The 22,757-nt window shown below is 37.7% G+C and overlaps 2 protein-coding genes across 2 annotated transcripts in view; one reads left to right on the top strand and one right to left on the bottom strand.

Annotated features, from left to right (window-relative positions):
* LOC109092473 (lipopolysaccharide-responsive and beige-like anchor protein) overlaps positions 1-22,757 on the top strand; it is a 251,762-nt gene that overhangs the window by 167,945 nt on the left and 61,060 nt on the right. Inside the window, exons 39-40 of the mRNA XM_042716239.1 lie at positions 274-414; positions 2,325-2,461. Coding sequence (XP_042572173.1) covers positions 274-414; positions 2,325-2,461 — 278 coding nt within the window. The remainder of the gene's footprint in view (positions 1-273; positions 415-2,324; positions 2,462-22,757) is intronic.
* On the bottom strand, positions 3,976-5,595 carry LOC109062115 (protein mab-21-like 2). Its single transcript, XM_042716238.1, has one exon. The coding sequence runs from the start codon at positions 5,231-5,233 to the stop codon at positions 4,154-4,156; it is 1,080 nt and encodes a 359-aa protein (XP_042572172.1). The 5' UTR covers positions 5,234-5,595; the 3' UTR covers positions 3,976-4,153.

Here is a 22,757-nt window from a genome sequence, read left to right as displayed (position 1 = left end):
CTAATATGGTTTGGATGTGTTGTTTTCATGTCAACTCGAGGACAATAAGGACAAAAATGATGCGCTTAACACTTGTTTATTCATTGTTTAGAATTTTATTATAAAATATCAATTAACATGCGTCTATAATAGGCTATACTACCGACCAGCGCATTATTTATTTATTTTTATTTTAAGTCAACTTACCCGAGTAGAAGTAAACTGACAGTCGTTTAAAGTTTTTGCGCGGTTACGCTTGTCTTGAAGGAACGTGATGTGTTTTGTTTTGTGCAGCTCCAGAGGAGGACGTGCTGAAAGGCAAACAGTCCATCAGGGGTTCAGTGCTGGGGAAGCAGAATTCGGAGAGCGAGCTGCTCTTGGAGGACGATGACACTCTCTCATCCTTGGAGGAGAAAGATTTGGAGAACCTCACAGGTACAGAACAACAGCCTAGAGGCGCGCCACGACAGTCTATGACTAGAACGTTCTCCTCTTCAACGAAATATGCTGCATTTGCATGTTGTACAACGCTCCACTTATAATAAACGACGCTCTCTACGGTGGACGCGCGCACTGGCAGCTCCGCTGATTATGGCAGCGTTCTAGTTTGTTGCGTCGCGCTCTGGCGGTTTAGATGGCGTGTCACCCCCCTTCTTCTCGGACGTTAATGAGGGGATCACACCATTGTCTGAAGCAGTCCTCTCTCATTAGCGGCTTGTGATCGGGTTAGATTTGAGCGAGGGCTGAACAGCGCTCCAAGGCCCACAGTCAAGACAGGAGTCAGCAGTGAGCTAGTCCTTGCTTTAAAACAACTAATAATTCAATCATTTTAGCTTTACATAAAGTTGGGGTAAAAAGCATATTCAAATATTTGAAACGTAGCCTAATGCTTAAATTTGTTCCTTTCATTTTATTTCTTTAACAAATAGTATTCGAATCTGACGTGCAAAAGAAGAAAATTGTTAATTTTGTTAGAACCTCTAAGTTTCTTCCGAAAAACACGTTACTTAGATTTCATATTTTTCAGTAATGAAGTAAAAATAAAAATGTCTAAAATGGGATTGTTTTAAGCTTTTAACAGTGTATATTTTAAAGCAGGACTATAAATGCACGAGGAGGATAATTAATTAAACACAATTATGTTTATATTAATGTTTGTATTCATTTATATTTTTCTTTAAAAGTCTACAGGTTAATAATCTGTTCAATCGTATTTTTTTTTTGTTGGGTTTTTTTTTACACTTTTATTCTTTTTCATTAATGCGTTTATAAATTCTTGATCTTATTTGGCCAGGCAGTCTGTTCTACAATAAAATGCAGTCTCTCTCAAATAAAGTGCAAGTTATTGTGAAGATTCGCGTCGTTGCAGATCATCCACTTAGCAAGATGTTTGATTCAAGTGTAATTGAAACGTGTTCCGGTTTAGCGGGGGGGAAACATGTTATTTCTCAGCCGTATTACATGCTGATGAACTTATCTGATCATGCCATGCGTTTGTGAATTGAAGGGTGCTTGGGGAAATCAAACATGCGATTGTGGTCGTACTGACTGCAACGACAGTTTGCAGGCGCATATCCGATGCTTTGCGCATGTAGAAAGACAGAAATTCCCCAGAGCGACCCTTCAACATTGTCATGCTGGCATAAATTAAGATTGATGACAGATTAAACCCAAAGACTGCGATCAATGCGCGCTGATTGACAGCGGATTTCAGCGCTTTTTGACATCGCGACTATACCGTTTCTGTGACAGATGAAGCGCTTAAATATGCCATTGTGTAGGGATAATCCTATTTATGGATTAGTTTAACTAATTTGCTTTTTAAAAATGCAATATATTTTAATTAAATACTTCTTGAATTAATTGTTAAGTAATATGTAATGCTTTATTTGTTTACATTCAACAAATCTTTAGTTCCTTACAGTAATAATAACAAAGCTGTAATATTATGACAGGCAATGTAGCATTGCACAATTTACACTTGTTAGGCATTTTATTGTTAAATTAAATTAAATTAAATAATACAATTAAAATAAATTGCATGCAATAAGCCTAAATAAATACATATAGTGTTTGTATTATTGAGTGATCATTTGAAATCATACTTATTATCCTAAATGAATGTAGCTTTACTTTAGAGGCTTTTCCCCCCAAGCTTATTAAAACTAAAGATGTTCTATCAGGAAGTCAATATGTGCCCTTGTTGAGTTTATGTGTTCAAGTAAACACTCTGTACTCCTTTGAAATGGTTTCTATGCCAAGGGCAGTAGAGGATGGGGGAGGCGCGCGCACACACACACACACACACACACACACTAACCGCTGTGCTCTTCTGTGATCTGTAGGGCCTGTTAACCTGAGCACCAGCGCACAGCTGGTTGCGCCCGCTGTGGTGGTAAAAGGCACACTGTCTATCACGGCCCTGGAGTTATACTTTGAGGTGGATGAAGAAGACCCGAGTTTTAAGAACATTGATCCCAAGGTAAGAGGGTTTCTCATCCAAAATGACTCCAATTGTCCCATGAGCTGTGCACACTAAAAATGAGGTGACTAACCGTAGTATAACCAAGGTCCTCTAATGTGCTTTCACAATACTGGTATGTTTTTATATATATATATATATATATAACTACCTTTCCACATAGGGTTTGTGAGTAATGGCTTTTTGTGGTCATGTTATCTTTCATGGCCATATCGTAACACAAAGACAGAACAGGCTTTGCTGATAGAAAAGCTTGCTCTCTTTTCTTATAGCATGTTGCATGTGTTTCAACTGTTCACAACATATGTGGGTCAAGGCTATTAAAGTGTAACTTGCCATCATCACTGGCGTGTAGCTGAGGTGTGCCACCAAAAATCCTGACTATTAATGCAAGTGCTTGAAGAGGATGTCTTAATTTGTTACAATCTTCTGAATGCTTCATTGACTAGAAGTTTTGTTTTGCCTTTGGAAGAACAAAGTATAAACTTTAAGTATTTCCTTAACTATGAAACTTGTGTACTTGAAATATCTTGCTTTCAATACAGTTATTTTCCTAAAAGCTTTTTTAACTTTTTTTAACTTCAGTTTTTACTGAAGTAATGGAGTTGTGAAGTAAAATGGTTTATTTTGCCATAATAAAATAGCTACATTAGTATTAGTAGATTATTTATTATTTGTTTGTTGCAAAACATCAATACGCGTTTTAATTATAATAGGCTGCTTTTATTTTTGCAATAATTAATAAAACCAAAATGTTTTTTTTCTTTTCTTTTTTTAAACCGGGGTTTCCAGAGTAAATTAACAGAATTCTTTAATCCAGAACATTAGCCTATTATTATTCAGTCAAAAAAGTTCAAATGTATGATTTTGTTTTCATCTGTGAAATTAAGTACAGTTTGTCTATGTAAGCGATCGTCTGTCCGTTATTTTTAACATTTTGTTTAGAAGTGTAAATGGCCTTGGTTGTTGCACTAAAGTGCGATGTATTATTGTTATTATTTTTTTTAAATACGATAACCTTTATTTTGTTGCTAGTGTCTGTTTAATAAATATTATTGTCATTTACAGCAACAGGCCTCGCGTGTTTTCTAGGTTTCGTTTTCTAAGAGTTAAACTGAATGAGCAGGCCACAAATACACACTGTCCTAATATTACTTTTAGCTATGCTTTTGTTTAACTAGCGAAAACAAATCCCCAAAATATATCCTTTATTATTTATGCATCTAGTTTATGTATTGTAGTCCCATTAATGCCAGGAATTTTTAATTGAGTAATGACGAATGCCATGTTTAAATTTCATCGTGTCATGATTTTATTACACGTTGCAATTTTTGATCACATCATGAAAAAAAAAAGAACTTGGCACGCTACATTTTGTAATTTGCAGTTAAAGATCTTGTGCATATATTTAAATAAAATTTTCACTTTGTGAAAACAGTTCAAACAAACAACAAAATCATTACACTTAGTTTAAAATGTACCTTCATTTCTCTCTCTTGCAATGTCCCGTTTGAGCCTTGGCAAAAGCAAATGCTTCGGGGTTTTTTTTTTTTTTTTAAGTTTTATTTTAATCTTTTATTTTCTTGCTTTCATTAATCGGAGAGCACCGTGATCACATTCTCTCCACTTTCAGTGTTGTGATCTCGAACGTCCGGTAATATTCACCGACATAAAATGTCCTCCTTCTGCATCTTACAGTTTATCCAAACTTTTAGCGTTGGTAAGGATTTCTCTGGCCAGTCTCCAGGTCTGTTTGGCCGCTGTCTCCAGAGCTGAGTGTGGTTTACCCTGAAACAGGTCTAGATTGGGCAAGAAGTAATGTGGGCACCGGCGGCACTGCAGACAGGAGATGAGCTGCAGCAGAATACCGTTCAGACGGTCGCCGAGGCACGACTCGTCCCAGTCAGTCTCCCGCGGGTGTTTCTCGCACTCGTACAGCAGCAGGGTCTTCATGTGGTAGTTATTGAGCGGCTGTCCCGGCAGCTCGAGGTGTCGATCGCGGAGAGTCTTTAGAATAGAGAGGCATTTCTTCCTGCAGCCCGACATCAGAAGCCTGTTCTCGGCCTCGCCGAACTGCAAGACCCAGGCGTCGCTTTCCGCCGAGCTCTGTTTTCCCGTTAACGAGTAGCACTCTTTGGAGAGGAGGTTGAAACCCTCCGCTTTCACCTCCGCCACCCGGTTCGGCCCGGGCCACGGGATGTGAGGCATGGGCCACTGAGCAGCACTTCTAGGCCAGATGCCCGTGCACTTGAAGGCCGGGGTGATCTGCACCACGTATCTCTCCCGAATGCGCAGTTTCACTTCGCTCGTGTCCGCCACCATCTTAACCACGTCCCGGTAGCTGCATTTATCCACGGCCTGGGCCACTAGCGTCTGGAAGCGGGAGCGGATCTTTCGCGCCGACAGATAACCGGAGGCGGTGATGAACTCCACCCACAAGGACATGCTCCTCTTACGGCCGTCGCTGAGTTTGAGCACCGCGCAGCCCGGCAGAGAGCCGTCATCCACGAAGTTGAAGACTCCCATCTGGTTCAGGTAAAGCACGACCTCAAACTCGTTGGGTGCGATGACCTCCATGCCCTCGTAGCGCGCGTCTATCTCGCTCAGGGAGCTGATGAAACGGGGCTCCTGGACCTCCACCTCCTTCAGCACGTCCGACACCACCTTACACACCTCTCGTATGGTCTTGGCGATGGCCGCTTTGCGCGCCTGGCATCTTTCGTTGTAATATTTATTGAGCTGGTAAACCAGCTTTGCTTGCGTTGCAATCATATTGGGGCACAGATCCGGACCGTAGACCGGAGTTTCGCAGTACGCCGATGGATCCAATGCTTACCGGTGAAGCCAGAGGCACAACTCCCAGCAAAGTGAAAAAAAAAATGAGGTGATGAAGTTTGCGCCCACAGCGGATAGACGTCAAGTTTGGACCAGGAAACGGATGGATGCAACGCAGTGCGACTTTTCCAACTCGACTTGAAAAGGTTTAAAGGGTTTAAATTGTTCTCCGAGCCAGTATCAGCTGCAGGATAAATCTCCGCGCGTCATGTCATCTCTCTCACTTGTATTTGCGCGTGAAAACTGTGCGCCAGTGTGCAGTTGTCCAGACTCAGCCGTGAGTGTTGGAATTGTTTAGTTTATGAATGGTCCTCTAGCTGGAGTGGAAAGGGGACGGGCATATCTTTCTGGCCAATCAGCGGACTAGCTGTCAGTGCAGTTGGCCAATCGCAGCCTCGGTGCGCTGGAGAGACGCTCTCCTCCTGCACATCCAGCGCTCGAGCCGCGGCGCCTTCAGGTTAGGCTATACAGACGGCATTAAGAGCACATATTTCAGCTATAAGCTTTTACTTTCTTTAGCCTACATTACAACGATTTGACATTTTGGGTGTTTGTTATTTCGCTGTATGCACGTTTGGTCGTAAAGTAGGAAACGGTGAAAATAATACTGAATTTTGAATGCTTATTTTTTAGGTGCGATTTTACTTACATATTTTTGTTTGCACAGAATTAAGCTTTGGTCTTTAAGAACTGTCTGCTAATTTTGTTAAAAAGGTATTTAGTTTTTGCCGCTGTAAAGTTATTGACCGCGCACTGCTAGTGTTGCATTTGTCCTATGCTCAAAAATCTGGATACTGCTTCAAATCGATCAAATAAGTGTGTGTGTGTGTGTGTGTGTGTGTGTGTGTGTGTGTGTGTGTGTGTGTGCTCATGGTCGCATGGTAGTGGAGTTGTAGCTTCTGTAATATTGAGATGATGCCTAAAACATACCGATGCAGATTAGTTGAACGGTTTTCTAATTCTCTATCCTGTTCGTATTTACAATCAAGGGTCTTATAAAGGACAATGCTTATAGAGTTTTATTTGAAAATTATCGTATCGTCCATAGTCACAAAAATCAAGAGCATAATGAAACGTTTTAGAGACTGATGTGTCATTGTGATATTGTAATTAGATGACAGTGCTCCAGTGATCCTGCACGTGTGTTATTTACAGAATATGTTCAGGATTTAACTTATTCATGCACTTAATGTAAGGAAAATAAAAGAACGTAAAAAAAACAGAAAGGAAAGAAAATAATAAAAAGAGGAAAAAAATAAAGTTGGGCTGTCATTTGTTTTTCCAGAAAGCTGGATTCGTACTTTCATATGTCTCAAAGAAACATGTATTTATTTACTTCGTTAGTTTTTGTTTTGATGCATGTACTTTCTCCACTGTGTGCGCGCGGGCGTATATTTCTCTACTCTTTATTTGCTTAACTTTAAAGATATTAACGCATTTGCTTTCCGTTTGCTCTCTGCATTCATTGCTTTCATTAAAACAACTTTCTTAAATTGTTAAAAATGTTGTTTCCATTTTGTTCCATCGTTGCTCTATTCTCACATGAGTTATGTGAATCTGAGCAGCATCCCATCGGCAGCGTAGCGTGTTAAAATGAATAATTTAGAGAGGAGAGATTGTTTGGCGTGGTAATTGAAGTCTCTTATCAAGCCAGACTTCATGTTGTATGAGCTCAGCTCTCATCACAGTTGTCTTAACGACAGGCTTAGGAGAAAGTCTGCAGATATAGCGCTGCGTGGTGTAGGATGCGTTGCGCTAAATGAGGCCATTCAAAGTATTGATCCGTCGCGAGTGAGTGTGTTTTTACAGTGAGAAAAACGAATGTCAAGGGTTTGTGTTGTTAAGCCCTTCTGAGAGCCCGCGGGGTGTTTTATTTTTCGCTTGAGTGAAACACCGTTTGCTAGAGGCACGCTGAGCGAATGCTCTTTCGGTAAAGAAACTTCACGGTGTTTTATTTAATTACACAAACATTGCTTTGCTCCTAAACCAAGTGAAACATCACGAAATCACACGCAAGGAGATGACTTTTAATATTATACAGATATGTAATTGGTATTATTTCGTTTTCATATAAGTAAAAAAAAAGACGTTTATATTGGAATAAAAGAAGTTAGGTATTTGCTATGGGATTCTTCAGCCATAGGGTTTAATTTTTTTCATATATGACTTTTCTTCTGTAATGGTAAAGAAATGAGGCTAGTTAAATAAGTTCATTGTAGAATGCTACGCTAAATGAATCATGTTTTGGTCTTATGTTTTTGGTCTAATTAAAATTTTTTAAGAAATTGTGAATATTTGCTCCTACATTTCAGCACTAAATATTCATATAGTAAAATAATTAATCGAAGTTAATACACTTTTAGCCATTCTTGATCAGTGTTTGGCAGATCACAGTGCTAACTGGACTGAATGACACTCCTGAACCGTTCACAGAAATGAATATAGCAGTAAAACACATCATTGCAATATTTAGTTAGAATTCTAATAAACATTTCTTATTAGAAGCAATAAGATAAATTAAAGATAAAAATATGTTTGCAATATTTTGGTGCATCTAACCCTTTCAACAATCATTTACTTAAGTTAGTTGTTACAAGCTTTAATTAATTTGCAAGATTCCAAGCATTAAGCATATTAATAATTTAATCTGTTAATTACTGTTATTATTGGATTTACCAACGTTTTTATCTTGTATTTTAAAGAAGTGTTTAGGCAAGTTAAAAGTATACAGTTAATTTCAAGGTAGTCTTTATTAGATAGATACAATTTTTACTGTCTGACGGAAAGAAGCAATTGCTATTTTAAAGTTCATTGTTCTGTGTTTGGCATGTGGAAGCAGTGAATTTATTTCCATATTCTGCAAAAATATACGTGTTAAGAGTATTTATATATATTTTTTGGAGGGTTACATATTTGCTAATATGCAGAGTCAAGAAACAGTTATTTGCTCAACTGTGAAAAAAAGCAACTGACAAACTGAGCATATGCATTAATGCAAATACACAATATCTTGAAAATAAAGTGATATCTGTCTTATTTAACTTTTCCGTTTTTATTTTACAAGAAATTATAGCATTTTCAACATGACATATTTACTTAGTTAGCTGATATTACATCCATTCACAAAATGAAAATTTGATTAAGCCTTATTATTTTCCTTAATATTGAATTAATAGTTTTAATTCTTAATTAAACAAATTATAGTTTATTAAATCACTAACCAAATCTTAACATAAACAGTTCCAGATCGATCCTTTTTATGAGGTTTTTTTTCTATCTTCTTATTTTCTTATTTTATTTTTTTTTATTTTTTTTACTTTCTTTCCTTCCTTTGAGTTGTTTTAAAGGTAAAAGGCTGGCTCTAAATCACTGACATCTCAGCAAGTGCTACAATTTCTTGGATTCTTCTAACATTAATGTGCCAAAGAGTGTTCTTAAACCTAATGATACACTTAGCAGAACTGAATAGAACCGTTTAAATAAGCTCCAACAAAAGCTTTTGGTCTCTTTTCTCCCCCTTTATCTCTTTTTTTGAAAACATTCCGTATTATCTGGAGACCAAAAGAGCTTTCGTCTTGGTGAGCAGACTGAACGAGAAGATGAGAGAAGCACGGTAGTGTGGAGCCACTCCTCTTTGATCTGATGACTCCACTCTGATCCTCTCTACAACACTGGACAGTGTCTGATAAGACTCTCTCTTTCTCATTCCTTGTGTCTCTACATCTTGAAGAGTCTAACGTGATTTCCAGGTCATCTGACCTAGTTAAAAAAAAAGAGCCAGATAGTGTTGGCTGATCAAAGAAAAAAGAAAAACAGTGATCCGGGAAACTTCAGGGGCAAGCTCTTTCTCTCAAAGCACATATTTCAGAGCATATTTAAACAGGAAAAAATATAAAAATGTTGAGGTGGCAGATACTGTCCACATAAGAAAAAAAGTTAATTTCCATCATGCTTTGTCAGCTTTGTTTTGTTTTGTATTTTTTTTACTGTATTTATTTATTGATTAATAGTTTTAAGTTCATGTTTACATGTCTGATATATCTCTATTTTTTTTACTGTATTTATTTATTGATTAATAGTTTTAAGTTCATGTTTACATGTCTGATATATCTCTAGATATAATATCAAATCCTTGGTGAATAAAAACATGACTTTAGTGTCCCCTATGCTCGTTTAGGAGAAGAGGAAAAAAAGAGAAAAAAAAATTGCAGCAGTTTTTCTTTCGTCTCAGCTGAAGTTAGCATGTTTTGCTCTTTCATGTCAATGATAAGAGGGGGAGAATGTCAGTTACAGATGCTTTTAGCCTGTAGTCTTTTTCTGCCCCACTATGGAAACGTGAGAGGCAGCAGGCAAAAAAAGGCACACCGTCTTACCCACGTTTCACACACACAAACACACACACACACACAGACGGCCCCAGCTGCATTTGCCCCTAGGAGACAGCCCCAAACAAGTCAACCAGTGGTACTAATTGCTTGGCAGGCCTTTCCGCATCTGCCAGGAAGATCTGGTGAGGTCATGGAGCAGATGGGTGTCTCTCTGTGTCCCTCACATTCACAGTTTTAGGATTTTCCTGATCAGTCACTCTACTATGTTGTACTCGCAATTCTCTGCTGCTCTCTGTGTTATATATTGTTGTGCTGCTCTGAAACATTTTGATAATATAGAGTAAATCAGTACGGGACACCCTCAAAGCTTAATTTACACCATTAATTTTTCCAAAATTATTTGTTTATATAGTTTATACAGAGCTCTACAGTGAAACAGTATAGGCATTATTCAATAATAACTGTTTACTGTACAACTTTATTATCACATAACCCCATTTAAGTGCATCTTGGAGATGGCAGTTATTTTGCATCTATAATTCATAATTATAATTCAGTTTTGTGTAAAAATGTCTTGATCAAATAATAAGTCAAAAGGAGAGACTGGGGCTCTAGTTATATCTGGGTCATTAATCAAGCTAGAAACAGGATGCCAAATTAAGTATATGGCAATATATTTAAAACAGTAGTGTTATATTAGATATATATATATATATATATATATATATATATATATAGATTTATTCCATCACAAACTCTTTAAATATATGATCAAATGGTAACACTTTAGGCCAGGACGATTTGGGAAACCTGTGTTATCTAGAACAGTTCATATATCACCTTGACAGCAGTTGGTTTGATATTTTGTTTTATAGTACAGTGTAATATGGAAAGCTCGCAATTCACTTTATTTGATGAACAATAAATTCCTTATTTTATATTGTTTACTCCTTGACTTTTATAAACATCTTATCAGTTTCGTCCACTGCTTTTCCATTCAGGCAGTGTGTTCTGAAGGACAAGCACCGTTCACACCTAATTGGGTAGGAGGAGAGGAGGGAAGGTGGGAGGGATGTTCTGCAGGGAAAGTATTGTTACGCTTGTCCTACAAACATCCTGGAGTGGCTCGACGCTCTGCACACACACACACACACACACACACACACACACACACACACACACACACACACACACACACACTCACACGGGGTCCCGCACCCTCTTCATTCGGTTGCTACAGACGACCTTCAACTGCTGCTGATCAGTGTCAGGTTGTCCGAAGATTTTATTGATTTTTCAGTTAAGCATAAGTAGTTTGTGCAGAGGTAAATGGCCAACTACAGCAGCTCTGTCACTATCAATGAGCTGGAGGAGAGCAGCCGTGACTGTTGCTCATATCAGCATTTACACACTGTGTCCTGCACGAGTCGATAAATTGATGAGTCGTACAGTGTGTTGAATGATGAAGGGATCGCTCTCTATATACTTTATACCCTTCTACGGAGGGAGGATCAAAAGTCTTGAGACCACTTTGAAAATCTGGGATTCACTATCCAATTTAAACCTGGAAATAAAAACTGAAAAACTGAAGGCAAAGCTGTTATGACATTAAAGGGGTCATATGAACTGCCTTTTTTATTATTTCGTACTGTTCTCTTCTGTCCTGTTTCTGTCCTGTTTCTGTCCCAATCCATTTTGGCAGATTGGGTTCAATATAAGCTTAACCCCCCCACCCCATCAGAACGCGAACGTGAACAAAGGAGCGAGATCTTACTGACATGCTCTGGATCTTCATTAAAAATAACGTTAATCTAATTTTTCCTAAAGGTAGGGTCAGAAGGAAGGCAATGCAAAGACTGTTTTTTTCACAACTTGGCACTACACAGCATCTTGTTGTCTTCGGAGCATCTTTATCATTTGGTTTTTTGAGTAGACCTGTGTATGCCTCTCTCTCGTTCTCTCGTTCTTTTCACTACATGCATGAATTGGTGGACAGGGCTAAACAGGTAGCGATGTAGAAGCAGGTGTTGATCATCTTCTGTTCTGTCCCAATCCATTTTGGCAGATTGGGTTCAATATAAGCTGTTTTTAATTTTGGCAGATTGGGTTCAATATAAGCTGTTTTTAGAAGAGTTCTGAAATTTACAGCATATTTTTGTAGTACAATGATCTCTCGTATGTCAAAAGATCAAGGGAATTTTGATTTAACAGTTCATGACCCCTTTAATTGTGTGAGAACTATTTGTTATTGCGAACTTATGGAACCCATGTAAACTTTCATCCAGTATATTGTTGAAGTTATTCCACTAATATAATTTGTAACGGAGAAACAAAAATAAAAATTTGGAAAAATTAAGTTGAAGTTTAAGGACAGTCTCTGGAAAACATTAAAGATTCTGCATTACTTGAAATTGTATCATTATGAAATCTACTGGCCTTATTCTCTACTCTCACGCTTCAATTGTTTTTCTGCACCATTTTCAAAAAACTGAAATCATATTTGAATGTGTTTTTAATTTGTGTCCATGTTAAGTATACTGTCAGCGACTTCATGTTCTCATTATAGATGTAATGAGTTAGAAAATGGCATGCATCAAATATAAAAGTTGCTCAAAAAGAAAATACTTTAGTGAAAAAAAAATGCTAAAGAATAAATGAGTAAATAAAAAAAGTCAGATGAGTTAGGTGAACAATTAGAGAGATATGTCAGATTATTTCTCAGAGCTCTCCAAATTTTTGAAATAATTTGACATTTTTGTGGCATTACTTCAGTGCCCAAGAATAAAATTGTACAGAGCACTAACCCTAACTCACTGCAGATTAACAAAAAACATTTTGAATCACAACACACTGAATAACTAAAGAATTACAGTACAACTAAGTCCCCTAATAGTGAGCTAAACAGACACCACAGTTTCATGTCCCACTCTTTGGCACTGATACCTCCCAGCTTCACTGAGGTTACTCCTGAGATGAAGTCATCCTGTATGAAGCAGGTCACTGATCCTGTCTACTGATGCAGCAATGATAATTGAAGGCTGAGAGCAGGGAAGAAACAGATTTGTTACAGAAGCGCCTCAAAGTCAAGGAGAGCTGCCCTCACGCTTCTAACTTGCATCCTTCATTGAATTTATTGTCTGTTTCTATTGTGGCCTTTTTTCCCCAGTGGCGTTTTTATGATCTGGGACGGACATCATTCTAAAGAGTTGTTTCAGAGAGATGTATTGTGCTACTCTAGAGCTACTGGTGAAGGTCAGGATCAGTTTTACATTGATGTAATGACTGTGTCCTGCAGAAGTTGTTTTGGTCTGTGTTTGGGTTTTGACTCTTTCATTTGAAGTTAAGATGTATTTATAGCCTCTGTGGCATGTTGCCAATTTCCACAGAAAACTATTTTAATATTTCTTCCTCGGTTTGAAAAAACAAACAAACACAAAATGTGTGGGAAGAAATGCATTTGCAGTGAAAGCCATTATTTGGCTGCTTCATGGAACCTCTGAGGTATAGAGGGAAAAAATACTCGTCTTAGACCCATAAGCAATTGTTTAGTTTTTTTTTCTTTTAGAACTTTATGAATGTCTTTACCGTGAATTTGCCTTAAATGTATGGTAAAGGCATTCATAATATTACAAAAGGTTTCAATTAGAAACAATTGAAACAATTTCTCACCTTCTATACATCAAATAAACCAAAAAAAAAATAAAAAAAAGTTTTAACAAAAAAAGCAAAAAAAAAAAATAGACTAGCACAATTGTTTACAACATAGCAGTTATGTCAAATTGTAATACATTTTCACAGTATAACTGTTTCAAAATCATATAAATGTAGCCTTGGTGAGCATAAGAGACTTCTTTCAAAAACATTAAAACATCTTACCAACCAGAGTCAGGGTTAAATTAATTTACCGCATAACAAAATAGATTTGAGAACCTACTTATAACCAAAGACTTGACTTAGATCTTGTCTTGAAAGTCTTTAGACTAGACTTGGCACTTGACCAGAGACTTGAGTCTTGATATGGATACTTTGTCAGAGACTTGTATTCTTTAGCTATCAAGGCAGGTTCACAAGTCATGTGTTGAATTAGATATGAAATATACAAATACATGACCTGACCAAAAGCATAGACTGCCTTAGAGTACCAGCAGATAAACTGAGCACAAGTACCAGCAGATTGGGTATATCATACAATAGGAGCCCATTATCAGTAGTCCCTTTTCGCCAGACAGAAGGTGGGTTTCCTGCACCTGAGTCTAGCTGCTCCATCTTCCTCTGCCGACAGGGTGAAGGTTTGGGGCCTCCCAGTCCCCTGATTGATCTGCTCTCCATCATTTACTCAGCAGAGCAGTCACTGACACACGTCACGGCATATGCTGCTAGCTAGATGGATGAGACTCTTCATGGATGCCAGAGTGAGCGTGTTTGTCTGAGATTAGACGCACACCTTTGTCCTCTCTTACTGCTGAATTTTATTAATATTATGATTAAATTGTTCATTCATTTTTTTGTTTGTTTGTTACCCTCCCTAACTATGATATACCTGTCTATGTTTAGAATAAATCAATTTAATCAATAAATAAATAAAAAATAATGTTTTTTTGAAGATCCAGAACTCTTGCCGCCTCCTCAGTCTTGGTTAATGACGCATCCAGTCTGGTTGAAATGGCATCTCCATGGGGACGCAATAAGGCCAGTCGCCCATGACAGATTCTTTTAGGTGACAGTTCGATTTAAGCGTCATCTGATCCACTTTACCAGCAGGGTAAAAGAGTCTGTGTTACAGTGCTCCACACCAATAAGATGGCACTTTAAAGATAAAGACAAAGGTCAAATAATCTTGGCTTGGCCTTTGCAGATCCATTTTCCTGAGTAATGAGGAAATGCTCTGGAACTTTCTATTTTTGTGGATTGACATAGAACAGCCAAGTTGACTCCAAGAGTGCACTTATACTTAGTTTTGACCAAAATGGAGCTGGTGCCAGTGTTTGGTTTTCACATTTAATGACAATATTGCCAACATGGTGGTTCATGGTACTGTGTAATCATTCCAGAAATAATGCATGGCACGTCACATTGTTTGTGGTCCTTTTCCACAATTTTCCCCCAGTTTTCCCAAGTTTTATTCGATTTCTTGTTCTATTCTCTTGTGAGTTTTTTTTTGTACGTCAGTAAACGCATGTAGTTTGTCAGTGTTATCAATTATGTTATCAAAAATACCAAATCACAATTAATCACTGATTTTAATGTTGCTAATATTTGACTCTATATAAACTAAATTTCCAGTCAAAATGCGTTTAGAACTTTGTTGAATACAGAAAAAAAAGGTTTTAGTCATATTTTCCAAACAAAGCCACAGCTTAAAGGTAAAACAGTATAAATAATTACAAAATTGACAAATGTGTTAACTTTCTATTAAACAAAATTTGATGTAATCAGTCGGTTTTTGGGCCCAGAACTGTTGAAAATTGTCCAGCAACCCAGGAATCAGCACCAAAACCATTTTGCTGATGTGTAGCCTCCTTGTTTAGGTATGGAACGTGGTTGAAATGCGTGAAAGTTCGGCAAGTGTTTCTTCAGAAGCTTTAGAAGTCTTCTCTGGAGAGGTCTCACAGCAACAAGTCACATCCACATAAATGAGCAACATATTTACAGATACTTAGCAAGCATCTATCCCAACATTAACCCCTGCCTGCACTTTTCCCCTGTAATGGGCTTCCCTGTTTACCTGCTTAAAGACACAGTCATAAAAAACATAATCCAGCTTCTGTCACCTTTCAATCCCTTAAATCCCCAGAGAATCCCTCCTTTTCAGGCCATGAAAAAACTAAAGTCCCCCCTTTAGGCACCCTAAAAGAGGGTTCACATATTTTACCCTCTACCCCACCTTCCTCTTCCAAATCCAATTAGGCCTGGGACAATAGAAGGATTAGGGGGACTTCACTTCTCTGCCATCCTCCCTTAGACACAGTGAGGAACGGCGTGACAACAGACTGGAGTGAAAGTGGTGGGCAATGCAACGGGATCTAAACCTGGCCTGGCTGTTTCTCCTCCATATGAATGCTTCGGAGTTCGGAGAAGGACTGAACCACTGGGAAGGCTGTCGACATGATTTTCTCCATGCTTCTCAGAGCTGTTCAGGATGTTAGTTCACAACACTCTCCAACGTGGTGTTCACAAACACAGCTTTTGCAGTAGACCCTCAGTCATATGGATTCTCACAAATATTCCCAATATGTTCCCTAACATGACTAATTGGTGTCTTTTAGCAACACCCATCATCAACATCTCTTCAACATAGCCATTCTCTCTAACTTGTTGCTTCCGTCTTCAATGCCAGATAGCAAAACAGTTGGTTTGTGAATGTCTGCCAAATTTCACGCTCCCCTTCTTCTCACTTATGTCACCTTTATCCTGTCTTTCTTCCGTCCAGCTCCTCAGTGAGCCAAGCTGCCCTCTTTGCCCTGGGGTTAAAGCGCTTTAAATCTCTTAGGATGGAGAAAGTCTTTGAATTGATGTCAATCCGAGAAGGAGGGGGGATTCGGTCCTTATCCTCTTGATCATATTTCTCCATTATTTCCTCAAAATATACCATATCATCTAGTATATCTACCTTCCAGATCCCTTTGTTTGTTGTTATTTATTGTCTGTTTTAAAGTGGACAAATCCTAATATGAAATTGACACATTGGCTCAGTTGAAGCTGTTGCAAATATGCACTTGAACCTAAAACACCCGCTTTACCATTCAAAGCGGTTCAGTATTTCAGCCATTAAGACTCTGAAACAGCCCTACTGTATTTTTATGAGCCAAACACACCCTCATTTGTCCATTTAAACCATTAAATGGGTGATAACTTTCACCTTTCTGGAGTCCCTACAGTGCGTTTTGTGTGTCCTTCCCATCACCCCCCACAAGTCTCTACATAAAGGCCAAATGTTTAATGAGTAAGTGCACTAAAGGATTCACTTCTCCTCCAATTAACCCCATAGCTCTTGACATTTTTCTAAATCCACACAAGATTTCCTCTCTCACTCTCTCTCTCTTTCTCTCTCTCAGCAAGTTAAAAGGCTAACCTGTTGGCAAACAGAGTGGTGGGGAACAAAGCAAGTTCTAATCCCCATTGGACTCCATTCAGCCTGAATACTTAAAGAAGTAAACACTTCAGCTATCATGCATATAAATATGCATGTATTTGCTAAAATGCTTTAGCAGCTGACTGCTAATGTTTGTTTTACTGGTTTACAGTTTGTTTTTGTTATCCCTTGAGCTGATTTACCATTGTTACACGTCAAGGACATTTTAATCGGTTGATATTATCCGTTTGCTATTACTTCTCTTGAGGCTTTATGTAAAAGGATACAATTTATAGTCTCTCTGTGGAATATTTTGATATTACACTCTGATTTTACAATGATTTGAAGATAACAACAGAAGCTAATCTTTTGATATATTATTGTTGTTTGTGGGGAAACTTGCTTGGTTTGTTTTATGCTTTTAATGGGAGGTCATGTGTTTGTACAGTCCCATGATTCTCAGCACTCATCATAGTGGCACATCTATGGAAATGGATCTAACCACCATATGCCTTAACGTTTTTAAACTTTACAGTAGGTCTCTCCAAAACATTTTGCAAAAGCCTGAAAACAAGACTAAATTAATTGCTTTTCTTAATCAGGCTAAAAAAAAAGAAATCTAAAAATTGTAATTTTAGAGCAGTGGGGCAAGCTTATGTGCTGTGAACCTTGTATGTATTTAGAAATAAAGTCAATTGTAGCTGTATTTTTACTGACACAAAACAGTTTTGGATTATTGATCAACCTTAAAAGGGTTTTGATCAGTAAGATTTTTTAAAAAACAAGGATTGCATTAAACTGATCAAAATTACAAAAATTAGTATTTTAAATAAATTTTGTTCTTTTGAAATTTCATGTCATCTATTCATCAAAAAAGTGTCAAGTGTGCAAAACATTAAGCAGCACAACTGTTTCCACACTGATATTAATAATAAATGCACCAAATCAGCATATTAGAATGATCTGAGAAGGCTTTGCCATCACAGGAATAAATAAAACTTTAAAATATATTAAAATAGAAGGTCTTTTTTATTACTAATAATATTTTAAAGTATTACTGTTTTACTGTATTGTTAATCAAATACATGCAGTCTTGGTGAGCATAAGAGACTTCTTTCAAAAACCAAAAATCTTACTTACTAAAACATTTCAACAGTAGGGTAATACCAGAGCACTGAATCAGTGAATCAAGAACAGTCTTCAGCTAGATAGATAAAATAATCTTCATAATATATTTTAAAGGTTCAATCTTTCGCATTGTCCATTGAACTTCTATTTCATAACAAGTGTTTAAAAATGTTGAGTGCTGCAGTTGCCTTCAATCTCTTATACAAATAATTTTCTTTCTATCAGAATATAATTGTGTTTCATGAATAAAGTAAGCTTGATGCTAAATGTCTACGTGCGTGCGCACATGCTAGCTTGTTATTTACATGGCCAGAGGCGTTAGTAACAGCAGTCCCTCTCTAATATCTCCTCCCTTTTATTCCCATGAATTCTATCAAGTTTTCCAATATTGCATCTCCAGTGCGCTTGGCTCTGAATGTTGATGTTGATGGATCACCCACTTCCTCCTCCTCATTAATTTCATCACCTTATCGCCCAGGCCACTTCATTTGACCAAAAGGTAATAATAAATGTCCCATCCACAATCTTTAACACACTCAGCCAGGCGGAAACACTTAATAACAGCATACAAATTGAACTTCAATCACCTCATTTTGCTCCGCAGATGCATAGGCACATTAAAAACCAGCATTTGCTCTCTCTCTCTCGCACACCATGTCGTTTCATGCCATCGGTTGCCAAGCTTCAAATTGAGCGTTATAATACTCATTTATTACACATTTTATAAGCGAGGATGGGGATTCTATCAGCGGCAGGAGAGCCGTTTCCTTTTCCTGGCTGCGAACGCTCTTATCACCGCTCAAACACAAGTGCACACTTTGCCCAACAGAGACTGCTATTCAGAGACTCATTTATCTTTCTGAGAGAGCGCTGGATAGTTCACTCGCTCTCTGTCTCACACTTGCTATCTCTTGCTTTTTTTCTCTCCCGCTCACCCCCCTTTCCCTTCTTTTTCGGCTTGGGGTGGGGGGTATTTTCAATTAGATTTCATTCAATTCTGTCAGAGACGGAGCACATGCTCTCGAGCGGTGGTCCCTGGTGTGTGTGTCGCTCGGAGGATGTCGTTTGCGCACACAGGGTCCATTGGCAGAGGACAGAGTGTGTGTTTGAGAGATGTGTCCCTCTTCATCTCAGACTCGTTTCGGCGGCTGACAGAGACAAATGACAGCACTCAGAAATGACTTGCTGCCTCTCGATCCTAACAGGTTGAGCGGTTTGAAATGACACACACATACGTACACACTCCCCTTTCAGCTTCAACCTTTTGTTGTCAGTTTGGCGTCAGCGGAGTGGCCTTGAAATTGAGCTTCTTTTTTGCCATGAATAAAATTCATTTAGAACAAGAATTGACAAAATGGAAAAAACATTGTTTATATCTTTAAAAAAGCTTTAAAAGCAGCTTTAAATGTTTTTTTTTCTTCTCCGTCATTGACAAAGCTTTCATTTATTCACATCCTATGATAAACAGTAAGTTTTGCATCTTCTTTTCCATTTACATTGCTTGACCATAAAAAGTTGCTGTTTGGATTTAAACAAGTAAGTATTTAAGAGTCTAGGTTTGGATCGTTATTGCAGTGATTAATATGTTTCTGGCATGTTATATGTGTTATCATCAAATCTTTTAACCCTAACTGGTGCAGTGTGTAGCTTTTCATTTCTCAAACAACCATGACAGAAGATGTAACCCATAGCCATATTCCAAGATGACAATACCAGTATTCACTGTGCTTAAATAGTAAAAGTGGTTAAGTGAGCATAAGAAATCATTTTCACACATAGGCCTCCTTAACCCCAATTAAAAGTCTTTGGGATGTGCTGGAGTTGACTTTAGAGAGAGGTTTGACACTTCCATTGTCAATACAAGATTTAAGCCAAAAGTCTTGATGAAAATAAATGTTGTGTAAGGTTATTGAAACAATGGCATGATGAATGCACACCATAATCAACATTTTAGAAATATCCGCTAGTAACAGGTTTTTGGACAACAATTAAGAGAACCTATAGAGTTCATTGCAAGGCTAGTAGTATGTGAGGTATATAAAAAGTAAGATGTTAGATACACAACATACTGTCATAACCATCTACAGGATGTCAAGCCAAGGTACTGCATCATTCCTTTATTCCTTAGGGTTTGAGTAGACAGAAGCAAGATAAAGTGTGAACTATTGAAGTAGTTCTGCTATAGAGATGGAATGAAACACAGGTTAAAGGTCATCTTTTTAGTCAGCAAGATTTTACGGTCTGAATTTCAACTCCAGGTGCCCTTTTCAGATGACTGTCATCTTAAAGGAATGAGCAATGAGCGACTTTGCAACTTTTTTTATTAATAGTTCTTGTTTGTATATTCTGATAGTAATGCACAAATGTTGAATATTTAATTGTTCTTCTCATTTAGCCTATTTTCTAATTTTTTATCACTACTGCCATTATTGAGTACTCACTTGAGTATTCACTCGCTCACTAGGGGAAGTCATGGCCTAATGGTTAGAGAGTTTGACTCCTAACCCTAAGGTTGTGGGTTCGAGTCTCGGGCCGGCAATACCACGACTGAGGTGCCCTTGAGCAAGGCACCGAACCCCCAACTGCTCCCCAGGCGCCGCAGCATAAATGGCTGCCCACTGCTCCGGGTGTGTGTTCACGGTGTGTGTATGTGTTCACTGTTGTGTGTGTGTACTTTGGATGGGTTAAATGCAGAGCACCAGTTCTGAGTATGGGTCACCATACTTGGCTGTATGTCACATCACTTTCACGTTCACACTTAATAGCAAAAGTCTATGATAAAGAATGAACCTTTAAGATCTTTGAAACCTTTATAAATTTTTAATACTGGTCATACACTACCATTTAAATTTCTTAACTTGCCCTAGCAAAAAAGTAATATATTTATTTAGTGATACAAAAATAATAGTTCAACTTTATTTGGAGTACTACTTTTGCACAATGCACATTTATTGATATTAAGCCTAAATGTGTTTTAATGTCACTATTGAAGAGAATTGTATGACCTTTGAAGAATATAAGTCTTAAAAATGCAAGATATTTAAAGTGGACCTGAAGTATACTTGCAATAGTTCCACTTTAGCACAATCAAATATACTTCAGTATATCTTTAGTTGGTCTTCTGCCCTACTTCCACAAAATTAAAGTGCATTAAGTACAAAATTAGTTGTTCCAATTTAGCCGACTTTAAGTATACCAGTTCAGTATACTAAAAGTACAATCGCAGTGTATTTTTATTCAGTACATAATTAAGTAAATGTATTTGTAGTGTACTCAGCATAAAACAAATGTATTTCAAATACATTTTAGTATGTTTATTTTTCCAAAGAGTGGTGCTGATATGGTGCTCAACATGTCTTATTATTATCAGTGTCGGAAACAGTTGTGCCGCTTAATATTTTTGTGGAAAACACGATAGATTTCTTTGATGAATAGAAAGTTTAGAGGAATAGAATTTATTTGAAATAGAAGTCTTTTGGGCCATTATGAATGTCTTTACAGTCACTTTGAATTACATGCTGAATTTCTTTCGGAATAACACATAAATTAAATAAATGTATTTAAAAAAAAACATAACTAACCCAAAAGTGTATTATTGACGTTATTATGTGAGAATTTTAGTACTTCTGGCACATTCCTAATTGAGGGTTGTCTCTTTTTACTTGGGCCTCTAAACAACACCTTAGCAATCACCCATAAAAGCCATGCTTTACAGTTTATATTTACATTGACTCTCTTACTCCTTCCATTTAGAATGGCAGGTAATGATCTGATAGTGAAGTGCGTGCTATATTGCCGTGTCGTGTTGAGTGGTGTGTGGGAGGACGGGGGACTCTCACTGCATTAACACTGCTTACATGAGGTTAATTTCATTACCAGTCAATGGCAGCTGCTAATACACAATGCAAACAGACAGATCCATCAGATGAAGTTCCTCCATTACACTTGGGTGAAAAAGGGATTTTATCTTTACGACACGATCTGTGATCGCTCAGCTATACTAAACTCTTCCATGCTCAAACCTCTCCATGATACTTTGGTTAGGTAGTGCATCGGATATCACATTAATGCTTGGGTTTCCATACCAACCGCCTGACAAAGGGGAGATGAGGAAGATAAATAGGAGAGCATGGCCATCTCACATGCCGCTTGTCAGGGAGTTTGCGGTGGCGAACGGCAGCGTTGCCGTGGCGGTGGAACAGCCCTAATCCACATTTAATTGAACTCTGGAGACTTTGAAGTGAGTCTGCAGAGCAGACAGGAGCTGTGACATTGCTCTGAGCGCACAGCACAGCTGCTGCCCTCTTGTTCTCTCTTCTTCTATCCTCTTCTCTTTCTCTCATTAATGAGTACATATCAGTGTTAGCCTTGGTACTAGAAAATCTAAGTGTCTGAAAAACTCAGCTGTTTATCTGCCCTAATCCTCGCTGCTCAGATCAGGTGTGGTGGTCTTTTTCTCCTCTTCTGTCCTAACAACCAATTTGTAATTAAGCTAAATTAGAAGTATAAGAAAACAGTGAGCATATGAAGGACAAGTCTTTCACAGCTGAGTATCTGTAGATGCAAAATGATGCTGTCCGTCATTTTCCAGGGTCATGGAAACCTGCCATTACTGGAAGCCCAATTTGGTTGCTTCTACCAAAGGACAGACACATTTGCAACAAAGTATTATAGAGTTTCACATCAGCAATGACAAATATGAAGTGTGTTGTCCTTCCTTTTCTTAAAAATAAGCATATTTATTTTGTTAGCTATGCACTGTTATATGGTTAGTTGCATTTATTTATTTGTTTGTTTTATATAAATAAATGTCTAAAATGTTATAATGAATATTAATGTATCATTTATAAATTTTATTTTATTGTATTTGCATTTATCATAGTCTTTTTCCTGCTATCTGAAAAACATGTCTAGCTTACTCCCTTCCCAATTA

The sequence above is a fragment of the Cyprinus carpio genome, chromosome B1 (genome assembly GCF_018340385.1).
Source record: "Cyprinus carpio isolate SPL01 chromosome B1, ASM1834038v1, whole genome shotgun sequence".
NCBI lineage: Eukaryota > Metazoa > Chordata > Actinopteri > Cypriniformes > Cyprinidae > Cyprinus > Cyprinus carpio.
The sequence above is the reverse complement of the archived record's forward strand: the minus strand, read 5'-3'. Positions and strand labels throughout refer to the sequence as shown.

What these genes read in the sequence shown, in the direction of transcription:
- LOC109062115 (XM_042716238.1), bottom strand. Translation starts at nt 5,233, where the DNA reads ATGATTGCAACGCAAGCAAAGCTGGTTTACCAGCTCAATAAATATTAC.